This window comes from Microcaecilia unicolor, chromosome 1, assembly GCF_901765095.1.
Source record: "Microcaecilia unicolor chromosome 1, aMicUni1.1, whole genome shotgun sequence".
Taxonomy (NCBI): Eukaryota; Metazoa; Chordata; class Amphibia; order Gymnophiona; family Siphonopidae; genus Microcaecilia; species Microcaecilia unicolor.
Window position 1 is genome coordinate 164916920 of NC_044031.1, and position 22225 is coordinate 164939144.

At 46.7% G+C, this 22225-nt stretch overlaps 1 protein-coding gene across 6 annotated transcripts in view; it reads right to left on the reverse strand.

Moving 5' to 3' along the window:
• The window catches only part of GSDME (gasdermin E), a 154671-nt gene that overhangs the window by 65610 nt on the left and 66836 nt on the right, over nt 1-22225 (reverse strand). For all 6 annotated transcript variants that reach the window (XM_030202066.1, XM_030202090.1, XM_030202100.1 and 3 more), the window contains exons 5-6: nt 14015-14135; nt 154-339 (exon numbers count right to left, since the gene is read on the reverse strand). In XM_030202066.1, the coding sequence (XP_030057926.1) occupies nt 154-339; nt 14015-14135 (307 nt within the window). The remainder of the gene's footprint in view (nt 1-153; nt 340-14014; nt 14136-22225) is intronic.

Below are 22225 nucleotides of genomic sequence, written 5' to 3' on the forward strand. Positions count from 1 at the left end.
ATAAGTGCAATCATATACCAGGAAACAAGACAGCCTACAGGCTGCTTATTAATCTCTGTGACCAACAACTCCCAGGGGGCGTGATGACTAATACCTGTAGTCTGAATCCTATTGCAGTACTCAAAATGATTCCAAAATGTAAGTTAGAATTACCTTGCTTTAACACACTTAATGAGGCATCACTGGGAACAGCAGCTCTGTTCATCATTTTTGTGTCACCACTATCCACTATGTCCCACTGGTACATGGAGAAAATACCGCTCGCTCCAAGCCCTTGACAGTGGCCTTCTGCGTGGTTCCTCTCAAAGCCGCCTTCTTTTTCAGACAGCAGGCAGAATTCTGTCAAATAAAAGCCCAAAATCATGAAATTGCTGCTTTCCTGCACATGGTGCTATGTATCTTAGGACTGACATCCGGTTGTACTTATCTAGGGAGGAGTGGCTTCTACCTGTGCCGCTCAGCGAGCCCAGCCACTGATTAATCTTCAACATGTCACTTTCTAGATCATGCTACAGTAGGTCCATGGTTGGAACCGGAAGATCTCCGAGTGTCATCAATAGTCACTGCCAGTACCCGGATAACTATGCAGTAGCAGACAAAAAGTATCACTGGTACCCAGGTGTGGTGGAGTGGCCTAGTGGCTACAACACCTGTCTTGACATCCAGATGTGCCTGGTTCAATTCCCACTGCTGCTCCTTGTGATCTTGGGCAAGTCACTTAGGGCTTCTTTTACAAAGCCGCACTAGCAATTCACAAACGGCAAATGAGCGGAAGCCCATAGGAATTGAATAGGCTTCCTCTCATTTGTCGTACCAAGAATCGGTAGCATGGCTTTGTAAAAAAGAGGCCCTTAACCCTCCATTGCCTCAGGTACAAAATTAGATTGTGAGCCCTCCAGGGACAGAGAAACACCCAGTGTACCTGAATGTAACTTACCTTGAGCTACTACTGAAAAGGTGCAAGTAAAATACAAAAAAATAAAAATAAACTTCCCGGATATTTACTGCCCAATATTCAGTGCTATTTAACCAGCCAGGAACAGCTCCTGGCCAGTTAGCTAGCACTTAACCTGTTATCCATGAATATTCAGCAGGAGATAGAGGGTTTTCTCCCACTGAATATTCATGGTCAGTGCTTAGGGCCTTATTTATTTTTGTTACATTTGTACCCGGCACTTTCCCACTCATGGCAGGCTCAATGCGGCTTACATGGGGCAATGGAGGGTTAAGTGACTTGCCCAGAGTCACAAGGAGCTGCCTGTGCCTGAAGTGGGAATTGAACTCAGTTCCTCAGGGCCAAAGTCCACCACCCTAACCACTAGGCCACTCCTCCACTCCTTATTCTATAAAGGTTAGGCTCTTAAAATTTATGCTCCTAAATTAGAAGAATAATCTATTTTGGAGTGCAGAGTATGTTCATAAATTTAGGAGCATAACTTTTATAGAATAAGCCCTATAGCAGCTAACTGGCTATATTGTGCGATATAGCCGGCTATCCGCAAATATTCAGCACATCGCCAGCTAAGGGGGTCTTTTACTAAAGCTTAGGTCGAGTTATCTGCAGCAGGGCCCACAGAAATAAAATGGGCCCTGCTGCAGATAACTCAAGCTAAGCTTTAGTAAAAGACCCCCTCAGTTTGGCAGCCAAATTGGGCCGCCCAAATAGCTGGCCTGAATATTGACTTAGCCAGATGAGTTGAAACTGGCCAAAAATAAACTGGCTAATCAGTGCTGGTCACCGGAAATGGCCCGGAACTGAATATCCAGGCTCAGCGCTAACCGGCTAACTCCCACAGTCTGAATATCAGCCCCTTAGTGTCTTATAGCTGGATATTTATCACCAGTATCCTGGTATGGTCCGGCACTGAATATCTGAGCACAAATTTAAATACCATGGTCAGAGTTTGAAGTCAGCGCTGACTGTTGTGTTTAAATACTGGATGTATTCCTGTGAGTATCATTTTATTTTATAATGGCCACCTATAAGTGTCCATAAACTTACCCTAGGGAGAGAAGGCACACAAATTTACAGCTGCTCCCAGAGAGTTATACATATATGCACACATAGACATAGTAGTATATTATGCCATACTTTGAGCCCCTTTTACCAAGCTGTGGCAAAGGGAGGCCTCAGTTGGCATCGGTGCATGTTTTTCACACGTGCCGAGGCCCCCTTTTACTGCAGCAGATAAAAGGGAAGTATCTCTTTCTTAGCTCAAGATGGCCAACGAACTGGCTGCTTTGTAGTCAGCTCCGTGAGCCCGTCCGTCTGGACCCCTTCCCTGCCGGTCCCATCGCCGACTTCATCCATCCCAGCATTGTGGGAGGCTCTGGGCGTCGGATCGTTGCCGGATCGGTGTCCGGCGGCGTCCAACCGCGACCCCTCCATCGGTCTCGGCTGGGCACTGGCACTGGCCTGGATCGGCGCTTCCTGCACCTCCTGCCTCGTGTCACTGGCCTGATCGGCCAGCTCGACCGACGGGGTTCTGCCGGGCGGAGAGCCGAGAAGCGGGCGGTGTGGATCGTGGGCGGCGGTGCGAGCGACGAGAGGCTGTGCGGCCTGGGACCGCGCATCCACGTGGCAGCCCCATTCTCCCTTTGTCTGCCAGAGTGCCGAGAAGTGAGCTCCGCCGAGCCCTGAGCGCGGCCCCGACCTTGAAGGCTCCGGACCCCTCCTGGAAGATCGGACCGACATCGCCTGAGCGCGAGACACCTCGAGGAGCGGAACCAGATAAAGAAATCGACTGAGTGCAACGAGGCGAGGGCTGACGGCGCCTCGGAAGGTTGGAGAACCAGGAAGGCTGGTGGCCAGTGCGGGGAGAGAGTGACGCCCCCCCCCCCGCCCCCGGAGAATAGCAGCAGCAGAAGGCCACGAGGTAGCCATCAGAGGTGGAGAACTGGATTGGGGAGAGGAGGAGGAGGCAAAGAGGCCATGATAATCCCCTGCAGGAGGTAACACACAAAAAGGGCTGCAGCCAAAGTGCATAACCAGAGAACCAGAGGCAGCACGAGGGAAGCCTCCGTGAGCTCACCCTCGCCTGTCGCGCTCCCCGAACTGCCCGGGACCGTGTCGGCTGTGAGTCGGAGGGAGATCGCCTGCGGCCTGTAGTGCGGACCCGACCTCGTGGCGCGTGCCAGTCCGGGCGGTGCGGTGCGCGGGTGGTGGGCGCGCCTCTTCAACAGGTGTTCGGACCTGCCGGCCCAGCGATCTGGGGGACCCACCGCACCACTGCAGCCCAGCTGCTCCACCTTCCCTGGTCCACCCGTGCCAGCTTCTCTGCTTGCCTGCTACAATCCGACGGCTCCAGCTTGTTCCAGCCTGCTGATCCAGCTTCCCCCCTGCTTGTTCCAGTCCAGCTGCCCTAGCGTGTTCCTGTCCGCCTGATCCCAGCTTAGCTTGTTCCGGTCCCCCTGATCCCAGATTGTTCCAGTCCGCCTGTTCCCAGCTTGATCCGGTCCGCCTATCCCAGCTTGTTCAAGCCCACTTGATCCCAGTCTGTTCCAGTCCGCCGATCCTGCTTCTCCCCTTGCTTGTTCCAGTCCATCTGCTCCAGCCTGTTTGTTCCAGTCCAAATGCTCTAGTATGTTCCAGTCCGCCTGCTCCAGCTCGTTCCAGTCTGCATGATCCCATCTTGTTCCAGTTCGCCCGATCCCAGCTTGTTCCAGTCCGCCGATCCAGCTTCCCCTGCTTGCTCCAGTGTTCCAGTCCGACTGTTCCAGCTTCTCCCTGCTTGTTCCAGCCCATCTGCTCCAGCCTACTTGCTCCGGTACACCTGCTCCAGCCTACCTACTCCAGTACATCTGCTCCAGCGTGTTCCAGCCCGCCTGAACCAGCTTCTCCCTGCTTGTTCCAGCCCATCTGCTCCAGCCTACTTGCTCCGGCACACCTGCTCCAGCCTACCTACTCCAGTACTTCTGCTCCAGCATGTTCCAGTCCGCCTGATCCAGCTCCTCCCTGCTTGTTCCAGTACACCTGCTCCAGTCTGCCTGAACCAGCTTCTCCCTGCTTACTTCAGTACCTGCTCCAGCCTGCCTGCTCCAGTACATCTGCTCCAGCGTGTTCCAATCCACCTGAACCTGCTTCTCCCTGCTTGTTTCAGTCCATCTGCTCCAGCCTGCTTGCTCCAGCTTCTCCCTGCTCGTTCCTGTTCATCTGCACCAGCTTGTTCCAGCCCACCTGCTAGCTTGTCAGCCATTGACTGACTTGCATGCCTACTAGCTTACTAACTCATCAGCCATTGACTTACCTGCTAGCTTGTCAGCCATTGACTTACTTGCCTGCCTGCCAACTTGTCAGCCCAATACTTACCTCCTCTCCAGCATCTCCCTGCTCGTTCCTGTCCATCAGCTCCATCATGCCCCAAACCGCCTGCTAGTTTGTCACCCATTTATTTACCTGCCAACCTGCCAACTTGACAGCCATTGACTTATCTGCCCCCCTGCCTCTCCCTTGCTCGTTCCTGTCCATCCGCACCTGCCTGCTCCACCCCGCCTGCAAGCTTGGCAGCCACTGCCTGACTTGCCTGCCTGCTAACCTGCCAGCCACTGACTTACCCACTCTCCAGTCCATCAATCCCTCCAATTCCAAGCTTCCGGCTTTTCGCTCTATCTACCTGCTTCTCACCTCAGTCACTACACTTACACCTGTCGCATCGCAATCACTACTTATGGCCCCTGTCCACATCCTCTTCCTTGCCCTGTCCCTTCCTAATCTTTTTCCCCTCCCCTTACCCCTGTCTATCGCTGGAACTCATTGCCCACCTGTGTTCCCTCCCGTCCTGCCTGCTACGGCAATACCCTATTCACCCCCATCCTTCACCACCTCTCCATCTCTCTTGTCCCCCTTCTCCTTCCTAGCCCTTAATCTCCAACACCTCCTTCCTGCCATCAACCCTTCACCATTCCTCCTAAAGTACAGAATATAAACCTTGAATTCACTTCCAAGCCTTCTCCTCCCTGTGGCTTCTTAACCCACTCCCTCAACCAACCTCACCTGGCCTCCTTCTCCTCCTTCCCTCAGATCACCGAAGAGGAAACTACTCGCCTTCTTTCTTCCTCTAAGTGCACCACCTGTTCCTCTGATCCCATTCCCACCAACCTGCTTACCAACATCTCTCCTACAGTTAACCCCTCAATCTGTCACATCCTCAACCTCTCTCTCTCCACTGCTACTGTCCCTGACACCTTCAAGCACGCTGTAGTCACACCACTTCTCAAAAAAACATCACTTGACCCCACCTGTCCCTCCAACTACCGCCCCATCTCTCTTCTACCCTTCCTCTCCAAATTACTTGAACGTGCTGTCCACAGCCGCTGCCTTGACTTCCTCTCCTCTCAGGCCGTCCTCGACCCACTTCAATCCGGCTTTCGCCCACTACACTCAACAGAAACAGCACTCTCTAAAGTCTGCAATGACCTGTTCCTTGCCGAATCCAAAGGTCACTATTCCATCCTCATCCTCCTCGACCTATCTGCCGCCTTTGACACCATCAATCATAAGTTACTTCTCGACACACTGTCCTCATTTGGATTCCAGGGCTCCGTCCTTTCCTGGTTCTCCTCGTATCTTTCCCAACGCACCTTCAGAGTATTTTCTAATGGCTCTTCTTCCACCCCTGTCCCGCTCTCTGTCGGGGTCCCTCAAGGATCTGTCCTTGGACCGCTTCTTTTCTCGATATACACCTCTTCCCTGGGCTCGTTGATCTCATCACATGGATTCCAGTACCATCTCTATGCTGATGACACCCAGCTTTACCTCTCCACTCCCGACATCACAGTCGAAACCCAGGCCAAAGTTTCGGCCTGCCTTTCCGACATCGCTGCCTGGATGTCCAACCGGCATCTGAAACTGAACATGGCTAAGACTGAGCTACTCGTCTTTCCACCCAAACCCTCTTCTCCTCTTCCCCCACTTTCCGTCTCTGTTGACAACGCCCTCATCCTCCCCGTCTCTTCAGCCCGCAATCTCGGAGTCATTTTCGACTCCTCCCTCTCCTTCTCTGCCCATATCCAGCAGACAGCTAAGACCTGTCGCTTCTTCCTCTATAATATCAGCAAAATTCACCCATTCCTTTCTGAACAGACCACCCGAACCCTTGTCCACTCGCTCGTCACCTCTCGTCTTGACTATTGCAACCTTCTCCTCGCTGGCCTCCCGCTTAGCCACCTATCCCCCCTTCAATCTGTCCAAAACTCCGCCGCACGTCTTATCTACCGCGTGAACCGATACTCTCATATCACCCCTCTCCTCAAGTCGCTTCACTGGCTCCCGATCCGCTACCGTATACAATTCAAGCTTCTTCTATTGACCTTCAAGTGCACTCAATCTGCAGCCCCCCATTACCTCTCTACCCTCCTCTCCCCATATGTTCCCACCCGTAACCTCCGCTCTCAGGACAAATCACTCCTATCTGTACCCTTCTCCACCACCGCTAACTCCAGACTCCGCCCCTTCTGCCTCGCTTCACCTTATGCCTGGAACAGACTTCCTGAGCCCATACGCCGTGCACCCTCCCTGCCCATATTCAAGTCCTTACTCAAGGCCCATCTCTTCTCCCTTGCTTTTGGCGCCTAACCACCTTCCCCATTCCTGATACCTACACTGACTACATAGCTTATTACCTTTAGATTGTAAGCTCTCTTGAGCAGGGACTGTCCTTCCCCTTGTCTAAACTTGTACAGTGCTGCGTAACCCTGGCAGCGCTATAGAAATGCTAAGTAGTAGTAGTAGGAATTGGCCGTGCGGTAAGTAAAGCACTTGTCGTGCTGCCATTTCAAGGGGAGAGCCCTTACTGCCACCCATTGAGGTGGGAGTAGGGGCTCCCGTGCTAACCTGGCAGTAACTGTTTGTACAGCGCTGCGTACACTTTGTAGCGCTCTAGAAATGTTAAATAGTAGTAGTAGTAGTAACTGTGCACTGCCCAATTAACGCCAGGTACACTCCGGCGCTACAAATATATATTTTTGTAGCGCCGGATGTGACAGTGTGCTAGGGGTGGGAAGTACCACCAGGCTGCTGCAGTAGCCCAGCAGTACTTCCTGTTTAGCAAGTGATAAACCCGCATTGGGCTTAACGCCACTTAGTAAAAGGGACTCTTTTGTTTTTATTGCTGTAATTGTCTATTGCTCATGTTTAATTTATTCTTACTGTACACTACCTTGAGTAATTCCTTCAAAAAGGTGATAAATAAATGTGCTAGTAAACTAGGTGCATACGTACATACTTTATAAAATGTGCACATAAGTAGCAATCCCACCCCACTTTGCCTATTCTCTGCCCTAAGGAAAGCTTACATTTACATTGCATGAAAGCATTTTCTAAGGGGGTCTTTTATAAAGCAGCGGCAAGCAGCTATCCCGGAACTATCACCGGCCCGATGCAGCCACCGGCGGTAGTTCCGGCTCCAGTGTGCCTTATTTCCGGCACGCCGGAAATTTTTTTTTTAATAGCACGGCACTAACCCAGCGATAATCGGGCATCACTGCGCACTGCCCAGTTACCACTAGTTACCGTGGGAGCACTTACTGCCCAGAAGTCCTTACCGATACCTCAATGGATGGTGGTAAGTGCTCCCCACCGCACTGAGACTGATGTTCTCCTTGGGATGGTAGGACCGGCTTTCTGCTTAATATGCCAAGGTTCATTGGTTGACAGTGTTTGCTAGAATCCTTTTTAAATGCTCTTGTTTAATGTAGAGTATCTTATATATTGGCACCTTTCTATTTGATACAGTGTTTTGTTTTATCTAGTTCAGTTAGGCCTTCTCAATTAACTAATCTGTTTACCGATCCACCTATGAAAGGTAAAGGAAGAAAGAGATGCACTGATTCTTTGTTCTCTTTTCAGGAAGCTAAATTAGGTAAAGAGGTTTCTTCCTTGATTTTACAGGAAACGGGGTATGCAAGTTTTAGACGTTTGCTTAAAACATCCTTGTTTCAAAAATTTGTTAGGAATTGAATTTATTAATTTTAACTGATCACGTTTCTTTGATTGTCAGAAAATTATGTGTTCCTGGCTTGTCCAGCTTCTTTTTTTGGAATCTGCATTGAAATGCAATGTATTGCAGGCTATAAAAATAAATTGTTACGTTATGTAATGTTATGATATGTGTGCACTGGAGCTAAAAGTACTATAGCTGTAAAGAGGATCTCACAGGGGAAAGAAAGGGGAAGTCCAGATTACAGTGATTACACAGATGTTCAGTTCCCCCCCCCCCCCCCCCCGGCCACACACACTGAAAAGGGAAAATGGTTATGAAACTTTCTAAATCAGTGGTTCTCAACCTTTTTTCAGTCGGGACACACCTAACGGAGAATGTTCACATTTGTGACACTCTCAGGCTCATTTTTGAACGAGAAGGAAGCCCCTCTTTCGACACAAATCGGAAGATGAGTGTCCTTCTCCCAGGGTCGTCCAAATCAGTATAATCGAAAGCCGATTTTGGACGTCCCCAGCTGCTTTCCGTCGCAGGGACCGCCAAAGTTCAAGGGAGCATATCGGAGGCGTAGCGAAGGTGGGACTTGAGCGTGCCTAACACATGGACGTCCTCGACCCATATTGGAAAAAAAAAGGGCGTCCCTGACAAGCACTTGGACAACTTTACCTGGTTGTGTTTTTCTTACGACCAAGGCACAAAAAGGTGGCCGAAATGACCAGATGACCACCAGAGAGAATTGGGGTGACCTCCCGTTACTCCCCCAGTGGTCACTAACCCACTCCCACCCTCAAAAAATATCTTTCAAAATATTTTGTGCCAGCCTCTATGCCAACCTCAGATCCATCACAGCAGTATGCAGGTACCTGGAGCAGTTTTAGTGGGTGCAGTGCACTTCAGGCAGGCGGACCCGGGCCCATCCCCCTCCTTACCTGTTACGTTTGTGAAGGAAACAGCGAGTGCTCCAAAACCCACCACAAACCCACTGTACCCACATCTAGGTACCCCCCCCTTCACCCATAAGGGCTATGGTAGTGGTGTACAGTTGGGGGTAGTGGGTTTTAGGGGGGGTTTGGGGGGCTCAGCACACAAGGTAAGGGAGCTATGTTTCTGGGAGTATTTTATGAACTCCACTGCAGTGCCCCCTAGGGTGCCCGGTTGGTGTCCTGGCATGTCAGGGGGACCAGTGCACTAGAAATGCTGGCTCCTCCCATGACCAAAAGGCTTGCATTTGGCCATTTCTGAGATGGGCATCCTTGGTTTCATTATCAACGAAAATCAGAAACGAAAAAGTCTAGGGACGACCATCTCTAAGGACGACCAAAATTTCAAGATTTGGGTGTCCCCGACCGTATCATCGAAACGAAAGATGGACGTCCATCTTGTTTTGATACTACGGGTTTCCCCGTCTCTCCAGCGGGACGTTTTGCGAGGACATCCTCAACAAAACTTGGCCATCCCTTTCGATTATGCCCCTCTCTGTGTACATGACGCTCACGGACCTTTGGTCTGATACAGTATAGCAGTTCTTATGAATTAAAAGTAAACATGCTCTGCATCCACAAAAACCTAATCTCCTGCCAACAACAGGTGCAGATCATAACTAGCACATTTTCTCCATGGAAGTTACCATATGAAAAAATAAATTTGGATTATCTGAGTAATAGCAACATAAATTTATTCACTATGAGGAACATTGGACATTTTCAGGTTTTGTAATATCACAAACTCAACATACATGTAATAAACCTATCATACAACAGCAGCACTAATTCCTATGATTCAAACATGAACCCTACTTAAGAACAGGCAGCACTGCAAATATTACATGGAGTCCTAGAATACTAATATGCCTACTACTGGTAAAAACAGAATAAGTGAGACTGCTACAGAGTTCCACACCGAAAATACATATAAGCAGCATACCACACCATGGTCACACACAAAACACAGACACAAACCTTCACCAAATATAGAACAAAGGATCACAAATTAGACAAAAATTGAAGCAGGAACCCCAAGAAGTCAAACTAGGCAACTACCACAACATAGGAGAACTAAGAACCAGGGGCGTAGCCAGACCTTGCAGTGGAAGGGGGCCAGAGGTGGGGGGGCACATTTTGGTCTGCTGCCCCACCACTCCCCACCCACTGCTGCAGCAAATACCTAGGCTGGTGGGGGTCCCCAGCCCCCGCCAGCTGAAGCCTTGTCCAGCGCCGGTCTCCAGAGCTGCCGCATTGCCTGTCCTGCTCTGTCTTCCCCTCACGTCCTGCACATTCGTTTTAGTGATGGTCCAGCATCTCTCCTCTCTCTCTCCCTGCAGATCCAGCACTTCTCCCTCCCTCTCCATCCTTCCCCCCATGGGTCCAGCACCTCTTCCTTTTTGTGCTCTCAGTCCCCAACCTGCGAGTCCAGCACCTTCCCTCCGCCCCTTCATCCTCCCTCACTGAGTCTAGCACTTCTCCCTTGTTCTCCTTCAGCGTCCATTCCAGTCCATCAAATCTCATTTCTTCAGTTCTCTGTCCGCAGCGGCTGCCATATGGGCCAACCCAGTGCCTTTGCTTTCCCGCATCCCACCCTTCTGACACAACTTCCTGTTTACACGAGAGTGGGACGCGGGTTGGCTTGCCAGCAGAGAAGTAAAGAAGTGAGGTTTGATGCATTGGGGTGTGTGTGGGGGGAGGGCGCAGGAGACGAGCTGGATAAACAGCAGGAAGACAGGGGAGATAGACCATGCTGCTCTGTGCAGAAGCCTCACTACAAATCTCCTAGGTGATCCCAACACACTAGTGTGTTGCATCATACCTGTTGAGACCCCAGTGATCTAAATAAAGCAACTTCCACAGAACGTCCAGGTAGCACAAAGAGAATCCCTCCTAAATGGGTAGGAGGTTAAGACAGGCACAAAGTTTAAAGCAATAAGCTAGAAGCACAGTTACAAAATCAAAGCCATTCTACAATAGTAATACTTCTGGGACTAACATTCCACACCAGCTTTTACAGGATGTTGAGAATCAAAATGCAGAATCCTATCAAAGTCCAGGAATGACTTCTGCACCTAAGATTTACTCCTAGCAAGGGGTTCTGTGCTTTATCATTACTGAATTGCCTTTTTCTCCATGTTTATATTGATTTAGATTTAGCTCATGCCTTTTCAGTGGTAGCTCAAGGCAAGTTACATTCAGGTATACAAGGTATTTCACATGTCCCTGGTGGCCTTATGATGTAATTTTGTACCTGAGTTAATAGAGGGTTAAGTGGTTTGCTCAAGATCACAAGGAGCAGCTGCAGGGTTTGAACTGGTCTTTGCTGGCTGCTAGCCCATTGCTATAACCACTAGGCTACTCCCCTACTCCTTGACATGGACCATATCTAAATAATCCATTTTACAAGAGACAGGGCCAGTCTTAGCAATTGCGGGGCCCTGTGCAGACCAGTTCTGTGGACTCAGTTGCCCTCTCCCGCCCACCCACCCACCACCATAAGCCATAATTTATCAGTTTAAAAGGAGGTTTAGAGCTCTCGGCACCCCACACCTTGATATGCATCCACCACATATCAGTAGAGAGTGGCACACAGCAGCAGTAGTTTTCATATCCCATCAGCTGCCGAGCCCAGAGCCTCCTCGCTGCTGAATCCCACCCTTGCGGAAGCAGGAAGTGACATCAAAAGGGGGCGGGATGCAGCAGCAAGGAGGCTCTGGGATCGGCAACAGACAGGATATGAAAATCGCTTTCTGTGCCTGATGCTCTGTACTGAAATGTGGATGCACATTAAGGTACGGAGCAGGGAAGTGTTCCAAGACAGGAGGACAGACGTGTCGGAGATGCAGGGCCCCTAGGAGTGTGAGGCCCTGTGCAACCGCCCCTGTCGCCCCTGCCTAAGACCGGCCCTGACAAGAGAGAACATTTAAAAAGAGCAGAATCACGCAGGATTTTATATGTGAAGAGATGGATTTTTCAAAACTGAAAATCCAAGGGAAGCTAATTAAGGAACTGAGCTCCAAAACTGTTATATTTTGACTTCTGGTGGAGAAGCCACCTAAGATGGCCATGTGGTAATGGAGCTCCCTGTGTCTTCCCCCATAACTCCTCCCCCCCTCCCCGGGAGAGATTTAATCCATCCAGTTACCTGCAAAACAACACTTGTGGTATTTTGATCACAGACACAACTCCTGAAGGAGCTTTGACTTTGTTTGTTGCACAGGCCGGCAGAAGATGCAGCTTTCCATGCCCCCCCCCCCCCCCCCCAAGCGCAGCAGTGCTGGCAAGTGAGGCTGGAGCGCGGAGGGCCTGAAAAACAGGGTAGTAGCGGTGGAGAGTGGGCGTGATGAAATGCAGGCTTGACTCCCGGGGGGACAACAACAAGGAAACATGGAGGTACTATAGAGTAATTCCAGTCTTTTAGAGGGGGCCCCTCTAATGTTCTTAGATGAGGGCCAAGAACTATGCCATGTGAAGAAAACTTAGTGCTCCATTAGGTCCTGAAGACATGTGCTCCCAGGCCTTCCTGAGCTAGTGCAAGATCGCTGCTGGTTTTCACAGCAGGTTTTTTTTTTTAGGACCCCCTCTCCCACATGTATATTTCAGTAAATGACTTAAGGAAGACACTGCTTCAAGCTCTGAAGGGTTTTTGATTTAGCCTTTCAACCAAATGCAGGTCTCCTAACCATTGCTCTTACAGACAAAACATGAAGAGAAAAGGGAGACAAGCCGCCCGATATTTAAAACCGTTTAACTGGCCAGGAACGGTTTGTGGTCGGTTAAACAGCACTTAACTGGCTATCCAGCAATATTCAGGCAATAAAGCAAAGTAGAGGAGACAACAAAAGTAACAGCTCTGGGAGTATATGTGAAAAAATCCCACACAGGTGTCCAGGAGAAAACGTTTACTTGCACCAGTATGGACCCAACACGGGACCATGTTTCGGTGGGGCAAACCCGCCTGCCTCAGGGGTAGTAGAAACACTACAAACAAAACAATAACATTTAAAGCAGTGTGTTGCAACACAATATTAAAAAATTAATATGAACATACAGAAAAATAAAACACCACAAATCTTGCAATGGACTGTGACAACTTGAAGTAGCTCTATGTAAAAAATATAAAGTACAAAAATTGCTGCAAATAGTCAATGCATTATAATGAAGAAAACAGTCAAATGTACTATGTGTATGTTCAACTTATATGAAAATACATACAGACATACATTGCTTAAAACAATGGTTAAGACATTTATATGTCTCTGAAATACAAAAAACTATGCATCACTTGTGCAAATAACAAGAGATGAAGTACTGACCTGATGGATGTTGGAAATCAGTACAGTCAAATAACCTGCAGTGAGTACCATATATAAATGTAGACTATAAAGGGAAACATTGCACAAAAGAGATGTCAAAAAAAGGGGACAATAGGCTTTTTTCGCAAATACTCCCAGAGCATTTACTCTTGTTGTCTCCTCTACTTTGTTTTATTACCTTTGTGTTCCCATAGAGGTGGTTTCCTGTTCTCCTTGCTGGTTATCTCCCGCTGAAAACTGCCAGTTAGCGCCTACTGGTTAGCCAGTTCTATCACGCAATATAACCAGCTACCCGCCAATTTTCAAATATGGCCATGTCAATACCTGGAACATCTTTGGCCGGTTCCAACTTAACTGGCCAGCGTTGAGTATCGGCTTGGTCAGTTAAGTTCAAATCGACCAAAAATAAACTGGATATTCAGTGCTGGTCAGCATTGAATAACCGGGCTCAGCGCTCACCACGGAAGGCAGCCCGGCTACCTCCCACGGTCTGAATATCGGCCCCAAAGAGAACAACCTACAGATGATAATTTTATGGAATTGAGCCTCTGGCAATTCAGGACTCTACGGAAATCAAATGCTGCTGCTGAAGTGCAGGACATGTTGTGTATGGCAGTCACAGGGTGAGGATAATCCTACTGTAACAATTCACCAGCCAAACAAGGAACCAACAGTTCTGCCCAGAACATTGTGTATGGCTGAAATAGGAAACAAAGCAGTTCCTGTAGGAAATGAAAAGAGGAAGGCAGCACAAAAGTAGCATATTTCTATCACCTACCGAAATGTCCGTCATGTTTGATATACAACTCGATAACGGCATAAGCAATGGCCGCTGGAGGTGGGATTTCAAGGACCACATTTGCATCTTGGATCAAGTTTCCATTTTCACTCACTGAAACCTGTGGAAGACGACTCATTACAACTCCGAATATATACCTTTGTATACCTCATGTAACATTATGCAGAATTTTAAAACTGCCAAGAAACGAAGGCACCACTTACAGGTCAATTTTCAGAGTTTAACACACTAACTTTGGAAATTAGCCAGTCAAGACTCAGCTTTTGAACACTTTCCCTTGCTGAACAACTAAGTTTAACCATTTCAATTCACAAGGCTGCCAAATATACCCTGCCAAAAAATAGGCCGCTCCAGAGGCATTCCATGAGTGAGTAGTCAGCACTGATTTTCAGTACAGAGAAGGTAAATATTATCACTGACCATCTAACTTGCATAGCAAATATGAACGTTACACCAGTTTTCAAACGGAAAAGTATACATGTACTTCACCTTAGAAAACTACCCCACAGAAAGTACATGCAACATTTCTACCAGCTATTCAGTTCACTCTAATTTGCAGGCATATTTTACATGCATAAGCATGTATTTGATAAAGTGTATACATAAACACTAGACCCTCCCTAACCCCACTCCTGGGAATGCTTCCACTCAGTTTGAGTAAACATATACAGGATATACCCTCATTCTGCAACAGATTGCCTGAAGTTAGGTGTCAATGTGCATGTGTAAGTTATAGAATATTTGCGCGACTGTTACAGTTATGTGCTAAGTGTTAGTTGGGCGCTAACCGAAATTCAGTAAGTTTTACTTCAGGGGAATTAAATGGAACATTCTGCAAAATTCTGCACACTTTATCTGCAATTTTTTTGGCAGAATTCCCCTATTATAAGGGCTAGCATATCCCTCAGGCATGAAATACCCCCCTCCCCCACCGCAGTTTCCCATACACTTTCATGTGGACCTCCATCCCATTCCCATGGCACACACACACACACCTCATCCACCTTTTTTTTCCTGCCCTTTCCCTGCACCCACACTCCATCCACCTTTTTTTCAGCCCCTCTCTCTGCATCCACCCTCCATCTATACTTTTCCAGAACCCCACCCCCCTGCATAAGCACTGGTCCAGCACAGTAGGGGGAGGAACTGCAGAGTCACACATTGGGCTGCTTTCTGCTTCTCTGCCATCCAAGGCCCGACTGTTCCTTTGAGCCACACGGGCCTCCGTATAGCCGTGTGGCTTAAAGGAACTGCCGCAGCAGAGAAGCAAGCAGCCCAACCTGCGACTGTGCAGCTCCTCCTCCTACGCACCGGACGGTGAGTGTGTAGGGAGGGTAGGAGTCACTTTTCGGCTAACAGTATCTGCACCATTGTGCCTGCAAAGGCAGGCTGCACAGAATTCTATGTAGGAAAGGCAGAATTCTGCACAGTCTGCAGAGGTGAGGAATTCTGTGCAAATTCTGCGTTGCGTAGTACAGCAGAATAACTCCAGAAGTAAACTTTACAGAGTGCAAATGCAAAGGGGCATTCATAGGGAGAGGAATATGGGCAGGGCATGGATGTGTCCAAGAATCATAGCACCGAGGGGGGGGGGGGGATTCCCCAGGCCCGGCGCAGGGGTCTCTCTCTCTCTCTCTCCTGCTCCTGATGGGACCTGGGTAATCGCGTCCCAACAGGAGCAGGAGAGAGAAAACTTCAGCGCCGGGCCCCCCTTGCACTGCCTGCTTAGCAGCTGCTGAGCCCTCAGGCTGCACATGCTCAGCTTTGAGAATGAGCATGTGCGACCTGAGGAAAGCAGCTGCAGGGAAAGGCAATGCTGGGCAGTGGAAGGAGCAACACTGCCTGCAGCTGGCAGGGCCAGCCAAGGTACTTTGGGTGGGCGGCGGCGGCGGTGACAATTTTGGGGGGGGGGTGGCGGTGGCAGCGATGACGATTCTATCCCGGACCCGGCTCAGTCTCTCGGTGGCCCTGCCAAGAATTATGCGCATTTAAGTGCATGCATTTATGCCTGCACTGAAATGGCGTAAGTGGGTGTGCCTAATTACTGGTACATAAATGCAGACTTGCACTAATATTCTATAACAGAATCCGAGCATCCAGATGCCGTTCTAGAATTCACGCTCAATCTTGGCACTTTACTTTTGGTGCCCTTTATAGATTTGCCCCCTATATGAGTAGAGAGGTGTGGTAGCCCTGTTAGTCCACTTTTAAATGTAATCAATAGAAATAAAATAAAACATGGAAAAGAAAATAAGATGATACGTTTTTTATTGGACATAACTTAATACATTTCTTGATTAGCTTTCGAAGGTTGCCCTTCTTCGTCAGATCAAAAATAAGCAAATGTTGGTAGATTACAGTATATATAAGTGAAACATCAAAGCATTTCAGTGACAGTCTGGGGGTGAATAGGTGAGAGACAGGAAGAGTCGGGTGGATGAGGGACAGGGAGATATGCATGGGGACAGGAGGGTGACCACGCAGTACAATTTTATGGTTTATAATGGGCTAGAAAACCCAGATCTTTGTTAAGTCCTGTCTGGTGGGTGTCAAAATATTTAATCATTCTGACTTCAAAGGTCTTACGTTCCTGTATTGTTTTAAAGTTCCCTTTCAGGATTCTTACCATGAAATCACTGGTACAGTGCTCTGGTTTTGTAAAGTGCTGCCCCACAGGCATGACATCTTTATTGGTACTAGCATTTTTCATATGATGTCTATGTAAATTAAATCTCTTCTTTAGCATCTGACTTGTTTCTCCAATGTAGCAGCCTTCATTGCATTTTTTACACTGAATGATATATACCATTGTGTGTTGTATATGTCCATGACTATGGGGCTAATTTTCAAAAGAGAAAAATGTCCAAAAAGTGGCATAACTCTGCATTTGGACGTTTTTCCTCACAAAAACATCCAAATTGGTATTTTCAAAAACAATTTTTAGACATTTTTATATGAAATGTGTCAGAAGTGCGTTCAAATCACAAGGGGTCATGTCAGGGGCGTGTTAAGGGTGGGATCTGGGCATTCCTAACACTTGGATGTGTAGCTGCCATAATGGAACAAAACAAAAACATCCATGGGTGCATATGGGCAGGCCAGAAATGCCAAAAGATCAGCCCGCAAATTCCTCAATTTGAACTTCCCCAGCTGTAAAGGAATTAAATATAAGCAGGCATACGCCACTACCTTCTCGTACAGGAGTACACAGCTATGGAATGCATTGCCCACAGCCTTGAAAACCATGGACAATCTAACCAACTTTCGCAAATCCTTGAAGACATATCTCTTCAACAAAGCCTACAAAATGAACCCTTAATGACACTATCACCACCCAACCCACCTAATAATTAAAACACACCCTACACCACCCTATATAACCCTTCCTTCTCTTATCCCTCTTACATCTTCTGCTTAATATTGATTGTATCTAGATCCTGTCATGACTATGTCATAACAACACTCTGTAAGCCACATTGAGCCTGCAAATAGGTGGGATAATGTGGGATACAAATGCAATAAATAATAATGTAGAGAGGCATGACCAGCAGGAAAAAGGAGGTAATAGTGCCATTGTATAAGTCTCTAGTGAGGCCCGATTTGGAGTACTACGTGCAGTTCTGGAGACCGCACTTACAGAAAGATATAAACAGGATGGAGTCGGTCCAGAGGGCGACTACGAAATTAGTAAGTGGTCTTGAATGCAAAAATTATAGGGACAAGCTTATGAACCTCAACATGTATACGCTAGAAGAGAGGAGGGAGAGAGAGGGGACATGATAGAGACGTTTAACTATCTCGAGGGCAATTATATACAGGAAGAGAGCCTTTTTCAACTGAAGGAGAGCTCTGGAATGAGGCGGCATATGACAAAGTTAAGAGGGAATAGGCTTAGGAGTAATCTAAGGAAGTACTATTTCACAGAAAGGGTAGTGGAGGCATGGAATGGCCTCCCGGTGGAGGTTGTGGAGTTGTGGACTGTTCCAGACTTTAAAAAGACATGGGATAAGCATGTGGGATCGCTTAGGAAAAGGAAGAGTTAGGGGTTACAAAAGATGGGCAGACTGGATGGGTCATATGGTCTTTATCTGCCGTCATGTTTCTACGTTTCTATATCTCCCCACAGCCATCTTTTCTCCAAGCTGAAGAGCCCTAGCTGCTTTAGCTTTTCCTCATAGAGAAGTTGTCCATCCCATTTATCATTTTCGTCACCCTTCTCTGTACCTTTTCTAATTTCACTATATCTTGAGATGCAGTGACCAGAACACACAGTATTCGAGGTGCAGTCGCACCATGGAGCGATGCAAAGGCATTATAACTTCCACATTTTGTTTTCCATTCCTTTCCTAATAATACCTAACATTCTATTTACTTTCTTAGCCACTGCTGCACACTGAGCAGAGAGTTTCAGTGTATCATCAACAATGACACCTAGATCACTTTCCTGGTTGGTGACTCCTAATGTGGAACCTTGCATCACGTAACTAGAGTTTGGGTTCCTCTTTCCCACATTCATCACTTTGCACTTGCTCACATTAAACGTCATCTGCCACTTGGATGCCCAGTCTCCCAAGTCTCGTAAAGTCCTCTTGTAATTTTTCTCAATCCTCTTGCAATTTAACAACTTTGAATAACTTTGTGTCATCAGCAAATTTAATTACCTCACTAGTTACTCCTATCTCTAGATCATTTATAAATATGTTAAAAAGCAGCAGTCCCAGCACAGACCACTGGGGAACCCCACTATCTATCCTTCTCCATTGAGAATACTGACCATTTAACCTACTCTGATTTTTACCTTTTAACCAGTGTTTAATCAACAATAAAACACTACCTCCCCTCCTATCCCGTGACTTTCCAATTTCCTCTGGAGTCTTTTATAAAGTATTTTGTCAAATGCCTTTTGATAATTCAGATACATAATATCGACCGGCTCACCTTTATCCACATGTTTGTTCACCCCTTCAAAGAAATGTAGTAGATTAGTGAGGCAAAAGTTCCCTTCACTAAATCTATGTTGGCTTAGTCTCAGAAGCCTTAACTACTGTATCTTTCTTAAAGCTGTGCATCTACAAAAAAAAATAACTGCCTTAATACTGCTGAAAAAAAAGATGGACCTAACATTTAAAATGATTTCACCAGGAAGAAAAGGCCCCTGCCCAGTTAAATCAGGCTGAACAGGTCAGGAGAGGATATTCAGTGCCACTGAATATCCGCTCTGACCATCGCAACACTAGCCAGTTAGTACCAGGGTGGTTCAGAGTCAAAGTCTGAGCAGAGTTGGTATAAATAGAAATCCTAACTTTGCCCAGTTACCTATGTGGGTAAGGCACTGAATACTGACCTTCCTAGCATAACATCCAGGCACTACCAGAGACTTAATTATTCAGTGCCAATGCCCAATCAGGGACATAGCCACGGGCGGGCCTGGAAGGGCCCAGGCCCAGCCACTTTTGCTCCAGGCCCACCCACCCTAACTAGCCCCAACCCAACCAGTGGCGTAGCTCTCCCAAGAGAGGCTCCAATCTTTTCCTGCCTCTTCTGCCCTCTCTCACCATCTGCGTGGTCTGCTCACTTTTACTGCCCTGAAGCACCGTTCTCCCTCCAGCACCGGCGATTCCCATAGCCAGCCTTCTGCCAGCGTGCGTCGTCGGGACCTCTCCTTAGGCGCGTCCCTCCTACTCTGCAACTTCCTGTTTTACGCAAAGGTGGGACACGCGCCTGAGGAGAGGCCCCGATGATGCACGCTGGCAGAAGCCTGACTATGAGAATCGCCGGTGCTGGAGGGTGAACGGCGCTTGAGGGCAGTAAAAATGACCAGACCATGTGGACGGGGAGAGCGGGCAGAAGAGAGGGAGAAATGCAAAACTTGGGAGGGGATGGAGAAGGGAGAAAGTGCTGCCCAAGACCAGAGTGGAAGTGAACCTATCTAGTCCACTGCAAGCAAGGTAAGGATGCCAATTTGTAATCTGTTTCCACTTTCCATCCCCCTCCTCCCCCGCGCAGCCGTCATTTCAGTTCACTCAAAACAAAGCAAGCAAACTTTTGAGGTGCTGCATCCACCTTGTCATTCTTTATTGTTGCCCCATCTTAAAAGGTGGAGGAGAAAAGAAGTAACAATTGAATATCACTAAAACAGCTTCAAACATTATTGTAGCTGGTAGAAACTGCAATTATAAACTCTATAGTTTGTGCTCATTTTTTTTCACTGTTCTTATATATAGATGTCCAGATTTCAGTGAGGCTATCCTGTTTCCTGATGGGTGCATCTTAACTGTAGTTGTAATCTGCCTTCGGAAGCCTGATAGATGTGATATACTGAAATTAAATGGATGTAGAATTAAACTCTCCTTTATTGGGGCACATGGAATCACATCTTCATTTGTTTTATAGATGTTTACCTTTTAGATACACAGAGGGATTATTCTGTTTTGAATGTGTTTCATGGGCAAGTAGTTTTATAAGTCAAAATAAAAATAAATATTTTGTTTCATGGAAATCTCTTGTTTAAATATAAATGGGCTTAGCCCCTAATTCAGTCCACTGGTTTTCTTATATTTTGTTCATGTGATGACTATATTGTGCCAAAACTGAAAACTCTTATCTCTATCTGGTGGATAATAAAAGGAACACTATCTGCCCTAAAAAGTTGTTTTGTGGCTCTACATGAGCAATTGTGATATTGAATAAATAAGTGTATGTTTGTTCCCCTAGTCATGCATCCTACGTTTATATAATCCTTTCAAGAAATCCAGTTAACTGTTTCACATTAGTGGAACATAGCTACAGAGGCATGGTATGGTTGCATTTTTAAGATGGTAATACTAGGGCCCAGCTAAGAAACAGGTTATTTTGAGAGTTAGTCTTCACTGGACCAAACTTGCTTTCCTTGTGCCATCACTATCCAGCAGGATAGGCAGCGTCTTAAAAGGTGGAGGATAAAGGATTTTTTTTATATTCATAATTTTTATTAGTTTATATTAAACTTAAACAGAAATATACTGTTAAGTGAAAAACAGCCAAAAAAGAAAACATTTTACATATTCCATTTACATTATACGTCAATGGCTTCCTTAGACCTCAAAAATTGGGGGGATTAGAATAAGTGAAGATACCTTTACTTTAACAATTTCAATAAATTTAAAGGAAAATAGTGACACCGCAATCTCAATCCTATTTATTATCTCTATCGTTGTTTTGAATCTAGGAACAACTTAAGCTGATCTGGAACATAAAAAACATATTTAGTACTATTAAACCTCACAATACATTTACATGGATACACTAACAAAAAGGAACCTCCCAATTCCGTTGTTTTTAACCTCATTGAAAGAAACTGCTTTCGCTTTTGTTGAGTCACTTTTGTTACATCTGGATACAGCCATATTTTTTCTCCACCAAAATTGTGGTCTGTTGTTTTAAAGTAAAGTCTCATTACTGCATTTAAATCCTGTTGAAAAAGAAAAGTTACCAACAAAGTCGCTCTTTCAGTGGCAGTTTCTATTGACTGTTCCAAAATCGCTGTTATATTTCCAGCATCAAGTTCATGTCCAGATTGAACCTTTGTTACCTCTTCTATTTTTCTTATCGTATTAGGTATAAAGTAAATTTTTTCTAATGGTGGAATCGCTTCTTGAGGATATTTTAAATTTTCTTTAAGGAATCTAGCAAATAAATCTTGGGGAGACATCCCATATAATTTGGGGAAATTAAGCAAACGCAGGTTCAATCTTCTATTATGATTTTCAATATTTTCAAGTTTTCTCCTAATATCTGCATTGTCTTTTATCACAGCAACTTTAAATTCATTAGTTTGTTCCACTTCTTTTTGTAAACTCTCAATTTTCTGTGAGAAATCTTGTTTAGTAATTTCAACAGAGTCTTTCAATTCCTGAATCTTATTTCCTAGGGATTTTACCTCTTCAGATGAATTTAGAAGGGTTTTTTCCATTTCTAACAATTTCAGCCATATTGTCCCCAGATTAACCTCCGTTTCTTTCCCAGCAGATTTAGCTGTTATTGTTGAGTCAGTCACCCCACTAGGACCGCCAACTTCACCCTTCCGGTGTCCGTCGGTTTTCTCCTGCCGACTCACTCCAATCGCTGGGCCTGGAGGGATCTTCGAGAACGGCGGGGGGGAAAGAGATGTTTCGCATTCCGGCGAGAGTCCCGCTCCACCCGATTCTCCCG